Genomic DNA, 16,929 nt, shown 5'->3' with positions numbered 1-16,929 from the left:
TTGGTTATGATCTTAATCCATACTGCTAGCATTGCAGGTGTTAGCGATGGCTTGATTAATGACAAAATTATTCAAAATAGCTACATTGTATAGGTATATGACTTTGTTTGTTGCAACTGCAGCCTAAAATGATTAATGTGAGAACCGCTATTGTTCCTCAGCTATAAATGTTTACCTCTCGTGCTGCCATCAACGTGTTGAGTTTGTCATGACGTATACAGATCTATGCAAACAACGTCAGTTATTGACCGAAGAGAGGAGGCTGGGCTTGGTGAACTTTTCTCTCTTGGCAGTGTCACTTGAGCGAGTGTCGAGACATACATACCATACCGACTCTTCGATTTTCAACTTTTTGAACAAACCGTCAGATCTGTACTAAAATCCTTCTTTTGAACATGAGGTAGGTGAAATAGCCTTCTAGAGCACTGTGCCCTGGTTAATATGAGATGTGGATCTCATCTTTTTCACTTACACCAGGAAGCTACTCTGAAAATACAGTTTACCAATCTATCAATTACTTCACAATGGAAGAAGTTAAACAGCACTAAGCTACCCTTAAATATGCACTGTGCAGAAATTGCTCCTGGTTGCTAAAATTATCATAGTTAACCTAATTTCAGTGTATGTAACAGAACAAACAGTCATTATGTAGATAATCATTGTGCCATCTACACCCTTGTGAAATATATATTTCCATAACTAAATATTGTATTTTCAGCTGTTTGAAGCGGGTTTACAAAACTGAAAGTAAAAGACAAACTAATCTTAAGAACGGGAAGCATAGAAATAGCACGCATAGAACAGCTCTACTGCTTCTTAGATTTGCTTTCAAAGAGAATGAAAGATCTATGACTCACATTTCTATGTGCGGTGCCCCAAAAATCTTTAAGAAAAATATAGTTTACTGGAGTTACTTTTTAAAATGAGTTTGCTACATCCAAATACTTAGTTAAAAATTGTCTTATGCAAATCTGGAATGTCATTGAATAGAAATTGCAAGAACAGATCACTATTGGATCATATGTTACCATAAATAAAGATAAAAATAAAGGTACAATTAAAATATGTTACCACAAGGTAATTTAGCCTATTTAAAAACGTTTTGAAAGTGAGAATTAGGCACCTGTGACGATTAAAAGGGAAATGATTGCCTATGTTAACCAAGTATTGTGTAATTCCAGTAGTTACCTACACCCCTAGATGGCAAAAAAAAGTAATCAACTACTGAAAACACTACCTAGATTTGAATTTGTTCAACTACCACCAAGCTACTGCTAAAATGGAGCTAAATTACTAGTTGAAGTGCATGTAGTTAACTACTCTCCAATACCTTTATGTATCCACCGCAGTACGGGATCTGGTCATGTTTCTTTCCCAACTTTTATATGTTATTGGTAAAGATTTGTTGCAATAAAAAAACTAATCATTTCCTGAATATTTTGTTCTGAATGTACAATTGCAAGGCTTGTCTAGCTCTGGTCCAGGTGCGTCTTCTAGCTCTAGTCCAGGGTGTAATGCACATGCATGTAGTATTTTCCATGTCAAGAATCAGAAAGTCACCTTCTGACATTTTAAATTCAGTGTCACAATAAAAGCTTCTGAAAGTTCATTTTGATAACTGACAGACCGTAGATCTGAACACAGGAAAGCGACAGGAAGAGGCACCAATCGAAATTGCACTCAATGCAGATTTTTGCGGTCGATAGGATAGATGTCTCGGGGGCAGTTTCTGTGCACCTTTGCATGCGCTGCTGCTCATGCAGGGTGTGACCATGTCAAGCAGAATGTGAACTGTTGGAAAATATGAGTTCAGCTTCTGTTCTGAATCAGGGTCAACGCTACTGCCACTGCTGTTACAGTGGAAAACGTGACTGACTACAATGACTTCATCAGCTAAACGTTCTGAGATGTATAGCCTCTAGGCAAGGGGTCTGCAACAAGCCAAAACCGGCCCGCAAGTAATTTTATTTTTACATTCTCTTTATGCCTTTATTTATGGTTAATTTGCAGGGTGTTCATTATTTTCCGTCCCCTGACCCTTTGCTCTGACAGCTGAATCTAGGCTTTGTGCATCACACCTGGAGACGGAACAGATACCTCTTTCCCAAACCATAGTAAATTATAAATACTCCGATTCAGTCAAGCTGTCAAAAACCCAAACCTGTCCTCACCTTAGATATGTTATTAAATGACTCAGGTTTCATTACACCAATGTAACCATGTAAAAACACTGAACTTCTGATTGTTGGTTATCCCTCTATATAAAACACAGAACTTCTGATTGTTGGTTATCCCTCTATATAAAACACTGAACTTCTAATTGTTGGTTATCCCTCTATATAAAACACAGAACTTCTGATTGTTGGTTATCCCTCTATATAAAAACACTGAACTTCTGATTGTTGGTTATCCCTCTATATAAAACACTGAACTTCTGATTGTTGGTTATCCCTCTATATAAAACACTGAACTTCTGATTGTTGGTTATCCCTCTATATAAAACACTGAACTTCTGATTGTTGGTTATCCTCTATATAAAACACAGAACTTCTGATTGTTGGTTATCCCTCTATATAAAACACTGAACTTCTGATTGTTGGTTATCCCTCTATATAAAACACAGAACTTCTGATTGTTGGTTATCCCTCTATATAAAACACTGAACTTCTGATTGTTGGTTATCCCTCTATATAAAACACAGAACTTCTGATTGTTGGTTATCCCTCTATATAAAACACTGAACTTCTAATTGTTGGTTATCCCTCTATATAAAACACAGAACTTCTGATTGTTGGTTATCCCTCTATATAAAAACACTGAACTTCTGATTGTTGGTTATCCCTCTATATAAAAACACTGAACTTCTGATTGTTGGTTATCCGTCTATATAAAAACACAGAACTTTGTAAAAGAGCTGGAATGTTGTGTACCTGAATATTGTAGTTGCCTAGACTACCTGAGGCCAGCCAGCTTTCTCACGTATCATAAACCTGAACTTTTATAACTCTGGACTGACTGTATGGTTTCTAACCTAGAATTTATAAACCTGGACTGTGTGCCTGCATGATGTGTCCCAAATGACACCCTTTACCCTATATAGTGCCCTTCTTTTGCACTAAATAGGGAATAGAGAGCCATTTGCAGACATGTATGCCTACAATCAAGACACATATTAACATTAAATGAGGATATGGTTTGGTTTCCCATCAGTGAGAGTCGAGTTTGTATTTCCACTGAACTCTCATTACGTCCTCCTCCTCCCCACTAGTGCTACGAGATAACAGACTACTGCTGGTAAATTACTGATACAGGTTCAGAAAAGTCCCTATGAGCAGAGTAGCTGTAGGTGGCACGGCACGTTGACTCAATAGCCTTTACATTTTAAATTAATTTGACAAAATGACTATATCAAATCAAGCTTTATTAATGCAGCACATTTCAGACATGGAATGTAAAACTAACAAAACACAATGAAAATAAAAGCTGAAATAGTTACTACACAACAAACATAAGATAAACAAAAGAATGACACAAACTGAACAACTAAAATGCACACTGAGGAAAAGCAAAGCTAAAAAGGTGTTTTAAAATCCCTTTTAAATATGTCCACAGTTTCAGCCCCCCTCAGGTTCCCTGGCAGGCTATTCCAGAGGCTGGGGGCATAGTAACTAAAGGCTGTCTCTCCATGCTGCTTGGTCCTAGGCTTTAGGATAGTTAAAAGGCTGCCTCTCCATGCTGCTTGGTCCTAGGCTTTGGGATAGTAAAAGGGCTGTCTCTCCATGCTGCTTGGTCCTAGGCTTTGGGATAGTTAAAAGGCTGTCTCTCTATGCCTCTTGGTCCTGGGCTTTGGGAAAGTTAAAAGGCCAGAGGACCTGAGGGACCTACTGGGTACATAACTTAAAGCATGTCTGATCATGTATTGGGGTGCATAATCATGGATTGAGTTGAAAACCAATAGAATAATCTTCAAATTAATTTTAAAACTCGCAGCCAGTACAGAGACCTTAAAACCAGTGTAATGTGTTCTCTGTCTGGTCTTGGTCAGTACCCTGCTGCATTCTGTATGTTTACAGTACAGAGACCATTAAACTGGTGTAATGTGTTCTCTGTCTGGTCTTGGTCAGTACCCTGCTGCATTCTGTATGTTTTACAGTACAGAGACCATTAAACTGGTGTAATGTGTTCTCTGTCTGGTCTTGGTCAGTACCCTATAGCATTCTGTATGTTTTACAGTACAGAGACCATTAAACCAGTGTAATGTGTGTTCTCTGTCTGGTCTTGGTCAGTACCCTGCTGCATTCTGTATGTTTACAGTACAGAGACCATTAAACTGGTGTAATGTGTTCTCTGTCTGGTCTTGGTCAGTACCCTGCTGCATTCTGTATGTTTTACAGTACAGAGACCATTAAACTGGTGTAATGTGTTCTCTGTCTGGTCTTGGTCAGTACCCTATAGCATTCTGTATGTTTTACAGTACAGAGACCATTAAACTGGTGTAATGTGTTCTCTGTCTGGTCTTGGTCAGTACCCGGCAGCATTCTGTATGTTTTGCAGTTGACCAATGGCTTTCTTGGGTAGACCAGACAGGAGAGCATTACAGTAGTCAAGCCTGCTTGTAATGAAAGCATGGATGAGTCTCTATCATCCTGAGAGAGAAACGGCTGCACCTTGGAGATGTTCCTCATGTGGTAAAAAAGCTAATTTGGTCACATTCCTAATGTGGGATTTGAAATGTTGTAAAGAATCTAAAATAACTCTGTTTTTAACCTGGTGTTTTATCTTGATTAAAATGTGCTTCTCTCTCTGTGCTTTGGCTCCAACAATCAGCACCTCGGTCTTGTCTTGATTTAGCTGGAGGAAGTTGTGAGTATTTCAATCACTAATACTGTCTAATAATTTTTCCGTGGAGCTGAAATCCTCTTGTGACACAGACATGTGAAGTTGTGTATCGTCTGTGCAAACTCGCCACATTTAGATGTGGAGGAAAGCTCACATAACTTTGCTGGGGTAGGATTTATCAGGCCATCAATGGTCAAGAAGAGCGCTAAAATTATTCTCATTAGTGATCGTTATAAAATGACCCCATTTGGCATTTCTAGTTGCTCTCAGAATATCATAGTGGACCTGCAACTTTGACTTTCTCCACTTCTGCTCTGTCTTTCTGCAATGGCTCTTTAATTGATTAGTTTCCTCGCTCATATACGGGGCTCTCCATTTGGATGTGTCCTTTTTCAACCTTAATTGAGCTATGGCATCAATGGTAGTCTAGTGGTTAGAGCGTTGGACTAGTAACCGAAAGGTTGCAAGATCAAATCCCCGAGCTGACAATATAAACAAATGTCGCTCTGCCCCTGAACAGGCACTTAACCCACTGTTCCTAAGCCATCATTGAAAATTAGTAATTTGTTCTTATCTGACTTGCCTCGTTAAATAGGTTAAGGTTTAAAAAAAAGACTATTAAAGTTATCAACTAAATCATCACAGGAGGAAGGCAGAATAGGTGGTGGAGTATTGTTCACTAAATAAAATCTGTAGCAACTTCAGAGGCCAGATAGCGTTTCTTAATAATGTGGTCAGTATTACCCTGTGCTAAGGGCAACAGCGTTCCTAATAATGCGTTCCTTAATAATGCGTTTCTTAATAATGCGTTTCTTAATAATGCGTTTCTTAATAATGCATTTCTTAATAATGCGTTTCTTAATAATGCGTTTCTTAATAATGCGTTCCTAATAATGCGTTTCTTAATAATGCGTTTCTTAATAATGCGTTTCTTAATAATGCGTTTCTTAATAATGCGTTTCTTAATAATGCGTTTCTTAATAATGCGTTCCTTAATAATGCGTTTCTTAATAATGCGTTTCTTAATAATGCGTTTCTTAATAATGCGTTTCTTAATAATGCGTTTCTTAATAATGCGTGTCTTAATAATGCGACCCTAATAATGCGTTCCTTAATAATGCGTTTCTTAATAATGCGTTTCTTAATAATGCGTGTCTTAATAATGCGTTCCTTAATAATGCGTTTCTTAATAATGCGTTTCTTAATAATGCGTTTCTTAATAATGCGTTTCTTAATAATGCGTTTCTTAATAATGCGTTCCTAATAATGCGTTTCTTAATAATGCGTTTCTTAATAATGCGTTTCTTAATAATGCGTTTCTTAATAATGTGTTTCTTAATAATGCGTTCCTTAATAATGCGTTTCTTAATAATGCGTTCCTAATAATGCGTTCCTTAATAATGCGTTTCTTAATAATGCGTTTCTTGATAATGCGTTTCTTAATAATGCGTTTCTTAATAATGCGTTTCTTAATAATGCGTTTCTTAATAATGCGTTTCTTAATAATGCGTTTCTTAATAATGCGTTTCTTAATAATGCGTGTCTTAATAATGCGTTCCTTAATAATGCGTTTCTTAATAATGCGTTTCTTAATAATGCGTTTCTTAATAATGCGTTTCTTAATAATGCGTTCCTTAATAATGCGTTCCTTAATAATGCGTTTCTTAATAATGCGTTCCTAATAATGCGTTCTTTAATAATGCGTTTCTTAATAATGCGTTCCTTAATAATGTGGTCAGTATTACCCTGTGCTGTGGGCAACAAGGTAGTAGAAAGCAACATCAACAATAGAGGATATGTCAATAGAAAGCCCCTTGGTAATAACCAGGTCCAGAGTATGGCTGTGGTTATGGGTGGGCCCAGTAGAAAGCCCCTTGGTAATAACCAGGTCCAGAGTATGGCTGTGGTTATGGGTGGGCCTAGTAGAAAGCCCCTTGGTAATAACCAGGTCCAGAGTATGGCTGTGGTTATGGGTGGGCCTAGTAGAAAGCCCCTGGGTAATAACCAGGTCCAGAGTATGGCTGGGGTTATGGGTGGGCCCTGTAGAAAGCCCCTTGGTAATAACCAAATCAAATCAAATGTATTTATATAGCCCTTCGTACATCAGCTGATATCTCAAAATGCTGTACAGAAACCCAGCCTAAAACCCCAAACAGCAAGCAATGCAGGTGTAGAAGCACGGTGGCTAGGAAAAACTCCCTAGAAAGGCCAAAACCTAGGAAGAAACCTAGAGAGGAACCAGGCAATGTGGGGTGGCCAGTCCTCTTCTGGCTATGTGGGGAGGCCAGTCCTCTTCTGGCTATGTGGGGTGGCCTGTCCTCTTCTGGCTGTGCCGGGTGGAGATTATAACAGAACATGGCCAAGATGTTCAAATGTTCATAAATGACCAGCATGGTCGAATAATAACAAGGCAAGTTCAGAGTATGGCTGTGGTTATGGGTGGGCCCAGTAGAAATCCCCCTGGTAACAACCAGGTCCAGAGTATGGCTGTGGTTATGGGTGGGCCCAGTAGAAATCCCCCTGGTAACAACCAGGTCCAGAGTATGGCTGTGGTTATGGGAGGGCCCAGTAGAAAGCCCCTTGGTAATAACCAGGTTCAGAGTATGGCTGTGGTTATGGGTGGGCCCAGTAGAAAGCCCCCTGGTAATAACCAGGTCCAGAGTATGGCTGTGGTTATGGGTGGGCCCTGTAACATGATGGCTAAAGTCCATAGAGCTCAAAAGATTTACTCCAAGGCCATTGAATTTATCAATATTTTTGTCAACATGAATATTAAAATCGCCCAACACAATGATTTTATCCAAATTCTCAAGGACAATAGACAATAGTTTGGAGAAATGAGTAAAGAAAGTGGGGCAGTACTTTGGTTGCCTATACAGGGTTATGGCCAGCACTGGTGGCTGACATTTAAACAATATAACATGATGCTCTGGTCTGGTGGCTGACATTTAAACAGTATAATATGATGCTCTGGTCTGGTGGCTGACATTTAAACAGTATAATATGATGCTCTGGTCTGGTGGCTGACATTTAAACAGTGTAACATGATGCTCTGGTCTGGTGGCTGACATTTAAACAGTATAATATGATGCTCTGGTCTGGTGGCTGACATTTAAACAGTATAATATGATGCTCTGGTCTGGTGGCTGACATTTAAACAGTATAATATGATGCTCTGGTCTGGTGGCTGACATTTAAACAGTATAGCATGATGCTCTGGTCTGGTGGCTGACATTTAAACAGTATAATATGATGCTCTGGTCTGGTGGCTGACATTTAAACAGTGTAACATGATGCTCTGGTCTGGTGGCTGACATTTAAACAGTATAGCATGATGCTCAAAAGACTCAAAGTCGCCAAATGAAATGTCCTTACAGCTGATAGCATTAGTAAAAATATAGGCTTCTCCTTTTCTGCTGGAGTATGAAAAGCTGTAGTCTGGGGGGTGGCTTCAATAAGAGAGGCACTACAGTCTGAAGACAGCCATGTTTCAGTGACAAACATGCAATCAACTTTGCACTCAGTAATGAGGTCATTCATAAGAAAGGCCTTACTCCTGAGTGGCCCAGCGGTCTAAGACACTGCATCGCAGCGCTAGCTGTGCCACTAGAGATTCTGGGTTCGAGTCCAGGCTCTGTCAGCCGGCCGCGACCAGCGCACAATTGGCCCAGCACCATCCAGGTTAGGGGAGGGTTTGGCCGGCAGGGATGTCCTTGTCCTATCGTGCACTAGCTACTCCTGTGCCGGTCCGGTCGCGGTGCACGCAGACATGGTCGGCAGGTGTACAGTGTTTCCTCCAACACTGCATCTAGCTTTTGTGTCAAGAAGCAGTGCGGCTTGGTTGGGTTGTGTTTCGGAGAACGCACGGCTCTCTGCCTTCGCCTCTCCCGAGTCCGTATGGGAATTGCAGCGATGAGACAAGACTGTAACTACCAATTGGATACCACAAAATTGGGATGACCACATTTTCTGACCGTCTCCAATCTATCAGAATGGAGATAACAGTTTGAATAAACTGGCGGCGTTAAAGGAACATAAATAAGGTTACTCACAATAACCATAGCCTGTCTGAAGTGTGTTCTGGGATATGTGTCCTGTCTGAAGTGTGTTCTGGGATATGTGTCCTGTCTGAAGTGTGTTCTGGGATATGTGTCCTGTCTGAAGTGTGTTCTGGGATATGTGTCCTGTCTGAAGTGTGTTCTGGGATATGTGTCCTGTCTGAGGTATGTTCTGGGATATGTGTCCTGTCTGAAGTATGTTCTGGGATATGTGTCTTGTCTGAAGTATGTTCTGGGATATGTGTCCTGTCTGAAGTATGTTCTGGGATATGTGTCCTGTCTGAGGTATGTTCTGGGATATGTGTCCTGTCTGAGGTATGTTCTGGGATATGTGTCCTGTCTGAGGTATGTCCTGGGATATGTGTCCTGTCTGAAGTGTGTTCTGGGATATGTGTCCTGTCTGAAGTATGTTCTGGGATATGTGTCCTGTCTGAAGTATGTTCTGGGATATGTGTCCTGTCTGAAGTGTGTTCTGGGATATGTGTCCTGTCTGAAGTGTGTTCTGGGATATGTGTCCTGTCTGAAGTATGTTCTGGGATATGTGTCCTGTCTGAGGTATGTTCTGGGATATGTGTCCTGTCTGAAGTATGTTCTGGGATATGTGTCCTGTCTGAAGTGTGTTCTGGGATATGTGTCCTGTCTGAAGTATGTTCTGGGATATGTGTCCTGTCTGAAGTATGTCCTGGGATATGTGTCCTGTCTGAGGTATGTTCTGGGATATGTGTCCTGTCTGAAGTGTGTTCTGGGATATGTGTCCTGTCTGAGGTATGTTCTGGGATATGTGTCCTGTCTGAGGTATGTTCTGGGATATGTGTCCTGTCTGAAGTATGTTCTGGGATATGTGTCCTGTCTGAAGTATGTTCTGGGATATGTGTCCTGTCTGAAGTATGTCCTGGGATATGTGTCCTGTCTGAGGTATGTTCTGGGATATGTGTCCTGTCTGAGGTATGTTCTGGGATATGTGTCCTGTCTGAAGTATGTTCTGGGATATGTGTCCTGTCTGAGGTATGTCCTGGGATATGTGTCCTGTCTGAAGTGTGTTCTGGGATATGTGTCCTGTCTGAAGTATGTTCTGGGATATGTGTCCTGTCTGAAGTATGTTCTGGGATATGTGTCCTGTCTGAAGTGTGTTCTGGGATATGTGTCCTGTCTGAAGTGTGTTCTGGGATATGTGTCCTGTCTGAAGTATGTTCTGGGATATGTGTCCTGTCTGAGGTATGTTCTGGGATATGTGTCCTGTCTGAAGTATGTTCTGGGATATGTGTCCTGTCTGAAGTGTGTTCTGGGATATGTGTCCTGTCTGAAGTATGTTCTGGGATATGTGTCCTGTCTGAAGTATGTTCTGGGATATGTGTCCTGTCTGAGGTATGTTCTGGGATATGTGTCCTGTCTGAAGTGTGTTCTGGGATATGTGTCCTGTCTGAAGTGTGTTCTGGGATATGTGTCCTGTCTGAAGTGTGTTCTGGGATATGTGTCCTGTCTGAAGTGTGTTCTGGGATATGTGTCCTGTCTGAAGTGTGTTCTGGGATATGTGTCCTGTCTGAAGTATGTTCTGGGATATGTGTCCTGTCTGAAGTATGTTCTGGGATATGTGTCCTGTCTGAGGTATGTTCTGGGATATGTGTCCTGTCTGAAGTATGTTCTGGGATATGTGTCCTGTCTGAGGTATGTTCTGGGATATGTGTCCTGTCTGAAGTGTGTTCTGGGATATGTGTCCTGTCTGAGGTATGTTCTGGGATATGTGTCCTGTCTGAGGTATGTTCTGGGATATGTGTCCTGTCTGAGGTATGTTCTGGGATATGTGTCCTGTCTGAAGTATGTTCTGGGATATGTGTCCTGTCTGAAGTGTGTTCTGGGATATGTGTCCTGTCTGAAGTGTGTTCTGGGATATGTGTCCTGTCTGAAGTATGTTCTGGGATATGTGTCCTGTCTGAGGTATGTTCTGGGATATGTGTCCTGTCTGAAGTGTGTTCTGGGATATGTGTCCTGTCTGAGGTATGTTCTGGGATATGTGTCCTGTCTGAGGTATGTTCTGGGATATGTGTCCTGTCTGAGGTGTGTTCTGGGATATGTGTCCTGTCTGAAGTGTGTTCTGGGATATGTGTCCTGTCTGAGGTATGTTCTGGGATATGTGTCCTGTCTGAGGTATGTTCTGGGATATGTGTCCTGTCTGAAGTATTCTGGGATATGTGTCCTGTCTGAAGTATGTTCTGGGATATGTGTCCTGTCTGAAGTGTGTTCTGGGATATGTGTCCTGTCTGAGGTATGTTCTGAGATATGTGTCCTGTCTGAAGTGTGTTCTGGGATATGTGTCCTGTCTGAAGTGTGTTCTGGGATATGTGTCCTGTCTGAAGTGAAACGTCTATGATTTTTCTACCTTTGTGTACCAATTCAGGATACATCACTATGAAGAGAACTGTGTTCTGGTCATGATGTGTTTGTCCTACATTTTTAATCTCAGCCCCCGTCCACGCAGGAGGCCTTTTGCCTCTTAGTAGGCCGTCATTGTACATAATAATTTGTTCTTAACTGACTTACCTAGTTAAATAAGTAAAACATTCATATCCATATTTATGCATTTCTGTGTACTACAGATCAGGGACCATGATGTAATTCTGTTACCGGGTGGTAATCCACTTACTGCAGTTCAATAACCACCCCATTGTTTATACATATAGACATCTTTGAAATCTTAACTCAGAGAAGATATTTAGGAGTTTTGGGAAAACGTGCCCACAGAGGGGAATTTTACCATCATTCTGTTACATCTGCACTGTTGGAGAAAATGTGTTTTTGTCAAATGTTCATTGTAAATTGTTCAAAGTAGTCCTTGTGCATGGAGTTGTATGGTTTGTTGAACTTTGAAATCATTGGTTTTAGCTCGGCATACTTTTGAAGTGAAAAAACCTGTCATTCTGTTACTGTAGAATTGCCCTCATTCTTTGCTAGCAGGATGTTGTGTGTTCATTTTGGCCGGCTGTGTGTTGCCATAAGTTACCTGTGATGTTTATTTTGGCAGGCTGTGTGTTGCCATAAGTTACCTGTGATGTTTATTTTGGCAGGCTGTGTGTTGCTGGGACTTGACAGGAGCTGATCCTCCAGTGGCAGACAGAATGATGCTGCCCACTCCCTGTTACTCAACCACAGCTACTAACAGGTAGGCCTACATGCTACAGTATGGCCTACATGCTACAGTATGGCCTACATGCTACAGTATGGCCTACATGCTACAGTATGGCCTACGTGCTACAGTATGTCCTACATGCTACAGTATGTCCTACATGCTACAGTATGTCCTACATGCTACAGTATGTCCTACATGCTACAGTATGGCCTACATGCTACAGTATGTCCTACATGCTACAGTATGTCCTACATGCTACAGTATGTCCTACATGCTACAGTATGGCCTACATGCTACAGTATGGCCTACATGCTACAGTATGGCCTACATGCTACAGTATGGCCTACATGCTACAGTATGTCCTACATGCTACAGTATGTCCTACATGCTACAGTATGTCCTACATGCTACAGTATGTCCTACATGCTACAGTATGTCCTACATGCTACAGTATGGCCTACATGCTACAGTATGTCCTACATGCTACAGTATGTCCTACATGCTACAGTATGTCCTACATGCTACAGTATGTCCTACATGCTACAGTATGTCCTACATGCTACAGTATGTCCTACATGCTACAGTATGGCCTACATGCTACAGTATGTCTATGGGGCATTTCCATGTAAAAGGACACATGACCACCAACATGTGAAATTCATAGGAGCTTGTCAAATGAAAGATCTTTTTTTTTGGCGAAATTAAGGCATATATACATTTTTCAACCATTTTCCATCGTAATCATGTAGCAAAGTGTTTAATTTCTGGTCGAACAGATTGAAAAGCGGTCTTAGAAAACGTTTAGCAGAAAAAGTCTTAAAATTATATTAGAATACATCAATACACAATGTTGAGGTAAAGCATCCTGACAACTAATATCAACATTTAGTTTGGAGAAATTACTTGCCTTCTGTAAGTTTGAGAAACATTGCCTTGTCATACTATTACCAAAAACCAGCGGCGCAACTTTGGTTTTAGAAATGGGGGGGGACATAATTATAATTTCTTTTTTTTATCCAGTCGGATAAACACTCCAAACAGCCTGACCGCTCGGAGGCGTCCACATGGTCCTAAAGCAAACCTTTGCCTTGTTTTGTATCACATTCCAATGATAAAACTGGCGGGGACAGAAATGCCACACACTGTTTCTTCAAGATATTTTCTCATTTCTCTCCTTCATGAAGAGGAAGGATAATGAAAGTTTACAGAAATAACAAGGTAGACCTACCAATTAGTTATAGTATTTTTACTGATATCAAGTTTTATATCAGTGCTGTCACTAAATTGGTAACGGAATTACTGAAACATTTGTAGGCGAGAGTGGGGTAAGTTTAGCCAAAGGGTTAGTTAATTCACCACTTGTTTCTAGGAAACCATGTCGCCATTTCATTGAGTCGGTGAAGGAAGACACCAAATGGAAGTGTTAAGCAAGTCGGTCCAAAAACACACATTTTTTACAAAGTCAAATCAATTTTACGCAGCTTTTTTTGAAAGATATCACGTAGTAGAACTGCATAAGTGTTGCTCTCCACTTTCTGGAGGATGAGGTCTGAAATCAGTGGAATTAGAGTATGATAGCTAAGGAGATGGACAATATTCTGCCGTTTGATTGCAAATGAATTCATTAGGCCCTAATCTAGGGATTTCACTTTACTGGGAATACAGATATGCATCTGTTGGTCACAGATACCTTTAATAAAAAGATAGGGGTGTGGATCAGAAAACCAGTCAGTATCTGGTGTGGATCAGAAAACCAGTCAGTATCTGGTGTGAATCAGAAAACCAGTCTGTATCTGGTGTGGATCAGAAAACCAGTCAGTATCTGGTGTGGATCAGAAAACCAGTCAGTATCTGGTGTGGATCAGAAAACCAGTCAGTATCTGGTGTGAATCAGAAAACCAGTCAGTATCTGGTGTGGATCAGAAAACCAGTCAGTATCTGGTGTGGATCAGAAAACCAGTCAGTATCTGGTGTGGATCAGAAAACCAGTCTGTATCTGGTGTGGATCAGAAAATCAGTCAGTATCTGGTGTGAATCAGAAAACCAGTCTGTATCTGGTGTGGATCAGAAAACCAGTCAGTATCTGGTGTGAATCAGAAAACCAGTCTGTATCTGGTGTGGATCAGAAAACCAGTCTGTATCTGGTGTGGATCAGAAAACCAGTCTGTATCTGGTGTGAATCAGAAAACCAGTCAGTATCTGGTGTGGATCAGAAAACAAGTCTGTATCTGGTGTGACCACCATTTGCCTCATGTAGCGTGACACATCTCCTTCACATAGAGTTGATCAGGCTGTGGAATGTTGTCCAACATGCTCAATGGGGGACATGTCTGGTGAGTATGCAGGCCATGGAAGAACTGGGACATTTTCAACTTCCAGGAATTGTGTCCAGATCCTTGCGACATGGGGCCTTGCATTATCATGCTGAAACATGAGGTGATGGCGGCTGATGAGTAGAACAACAATGGGCCTCAGGATCTCGTCACGGCATCTCTGTGCATTCAAATTGCCATTGATAAAATGCAGCTGTGTTCGTTGTCCATAGCTTATGCCTGCCCATACCATAACCCCACCTCCACCATGGGGCATTCTGTTCACGACGTTATCATCAGAAAACCGCTTGCCCACACAATGTTATACACCTTGTCTGTGGTTGTGAGGCCGGTTGGACGTTCTGACAAATTCTCTAAAACGGCGTTGGAGGTGGCTTATGGTAGATAAATTAGCATGAACTTATCTGGCAACCACTCTGGTGGACATTCCTGCAGTGAGGATGCCAATTGCACGCTCCCTCAGCTTGAGACGTCTGTGGCATTGTGTTATGTGACACAACTGCAAGTTTTTTTTGGCCTTTTTATAGTCCCCAGCACAAGGTGCACCTGCGTAATGATCAGTTTATTGATATGCCACACCTGTCAGGTGGATGCATCTAGGCAAAGGAGAAATGTTCTCAAATTTGTGTATAACATTTGAGAGAAATGCACTTTTTGTGTGTATGGAAAATTTCAGGTATCTTTTATTTCAGCTCATGAAGCACTTTACATATTGAGTTTATATTTGTGTTCAGTGTAGATGGTTTTACGATTGTTCTATACATCAGTTAGGGTCTCTATAAGCTTCAATATCAGGTCCTAAACATGGCATGACAAGTGCATCCTTGTAGCTGTGTGGGCTAATATAGTCAACCTTCTTTCCTTGGGGTTAGTGGAACCAATGGTCACCATACTCCATTCAAATGATGATTACATAATATTTTTGTAATGTGACATGCAAATGAACTCAAGATGGTGCGTTTTTATTGTTCCAGAACAGCCCTCATCATGTCCCGTGTATACAAATGTAAAACAAGCAGGGGTCTATCACCCCTTGAGTTTCTTCAGACAACAGGAAGTGAGAGATGAGAAGAAGTCTATATGAGCAGCCCTCATCATGTCCCGTGTATACAAATGTAAAACAAGCAGGAGTCTAGCACCCCTTGAGTTTCTTCAGACAACAGGAAGTGAGAGATGAGAAGAAGTCTATATGAGCAGCCCTCATCATGTCCCGTGTATACAAATGTAAAACAAGTAGGAGTCTAGCACCCCTTGAGTTTCTTCAGACAACAGGAAGTGAGAGATGGGAAGAAGTCTATATGAGCAGCAGCAAGGGATATATTTTTTTGACAATGACACTGAAGAGGTACATTTGACAAAAAAATATGAAGGAAAAAGGAGACCGCACACTGCTCTTGATAGTATCACTGATATTTAATAAGCTTATGTATCGTACTACGTATTCGTCTGAGCTTTTGTGAATTTCTTAAAATTTGCACCCTTACGTGGACCTCGCCGCACCCACATCTGTGAAAATCTAACGGTATAAATGAGTAGAGAGGAGCAGATGAACACAAGGTCCGTTAACATGGAGTCTGAGCTTGATAAACATATCAAGAATCTCACGGACCAGTTTGATGGGCTGGAAACAACATCTCTGTCCCATACAACTGGTCAAGAAATGAAAGGTAATTCATATTGAACAGAGAGATACCACACCCCCATTCCATGAATTACACTTTGACCTTACACTTCAAACAACCCTGGAATGAAATCAATAAACTTTGACGGAAAAGTCTTGTGATTAATTCCCATGGAAATCATACTGGAAAATGCTGAATTTGAACATACAAAGAATTGTGTATTAGATAAGTGGAAGAATGATTTTGCTAACCTGTTTTCAGGGAACAATATAGCATCTGTGTTTGATGACTTCTTAAATGATACTTGTAAGGTTATACTTCTATTAACGGGAGTGAATTGATCAAAAATACACACACAGCATGTTAACACAAACTAAGAAAAAAAACCACATGCTGCAGCTAGGGCTGTGGCGGTGATTGTCAAGCAAATAACTGTCCGTCTCACAGTAATTGTCAGGCTCCTCGACTCCTCTAACCGGGGTACCTGATCCTGCTGACTCCATTCAATCAGTGTGTAATTCTGTCAGGATGTGTATGAAGGCAAAGTCAGGTGCAGGAGAGCAGAGTATGATTAAATAAAGCACACTTTATTAAAGTTCCAAACCAGGAGCACAACAAAACAAACAAAACAAACAAAACAAACAAAACAAACAAAACGGAACAATAAAGTAAAGCACTTAACGAACATCACAAAACATGATGGGAAACAGAGGGTTAAATACAAGTAGATTGATTGGGGAAATGATAACCAGGTGTGTGTGTGTGAAGACAAGACAAATGGATATATGAAAACCAGGTGTGTATGAAGACAAGACAAATGGATATATGAAAACCAGGTGTGTGTGTGAAGACAAGACAAATGGATATATGAAAACCAGGTGTGTGTGAAGACAAGACAAATGGATATATGAAAACCAGGTGTGTGTGAAGACAAGACAAATGGATATATGAAA

The 16,929-nt window shown here is 40.8% G+C and overlaps 1 protein-coding gene across 4 annotated transcripts in view; it reads left to right on the top strand.

Moving 5' to 3' along the window:
* The first annotated feature begins 228 nt into the window (after positions 1-228).
* Positions 229-16,929, top strand: part of LOC118387352 (E3 ubiquitin ligase TRAF3IP2-like) — a 92,346-nt gene continuing 75,645 nt past the window's right edge. For 2 of the 4 annotated variants that reach the window (XM_052469100.1, XM_052469099.1), the window contains exons 1-2: positions 232-400; positions 11,960-12,054. In XM_052469100.1, coding sequence (XP_052325060.1) covers positions 12,011-12,054 — 44 coding nt within the window. In that variant the 5' untranslated portion in view covers positions 232-400; positions 11,960-12,010. Of the gene's footprint in view, positions 401-11,959; positions 12,055-16,929 lie in introns of all 4 variants that reach the window. The other 2 variants (XM_052469102.1, XM_052469103.1) reach the window with 2 other exon arrangements.

This window comes from Oncorhynchus keta, chromosome 1 (genome assembly GCF_023373465.1).
Source record: "Oncorhynchus keta strain PuntledgeMale-10-30-2019 chromosome 1, Oket_V2, whole genome shotgun sequence".
Lineage (NCBI taxonomy): Eukaryota > Metazoa > Chordata > Actinopteri > Salmoniformes > Salmonidae > Oncorhynchus > Oncorhynchus keta.
The sequence above is the reverse complement of the archived record's forward strand: the minus strand, read 5'-3'. Positions and strand labels throughout refer to the sequence as shown.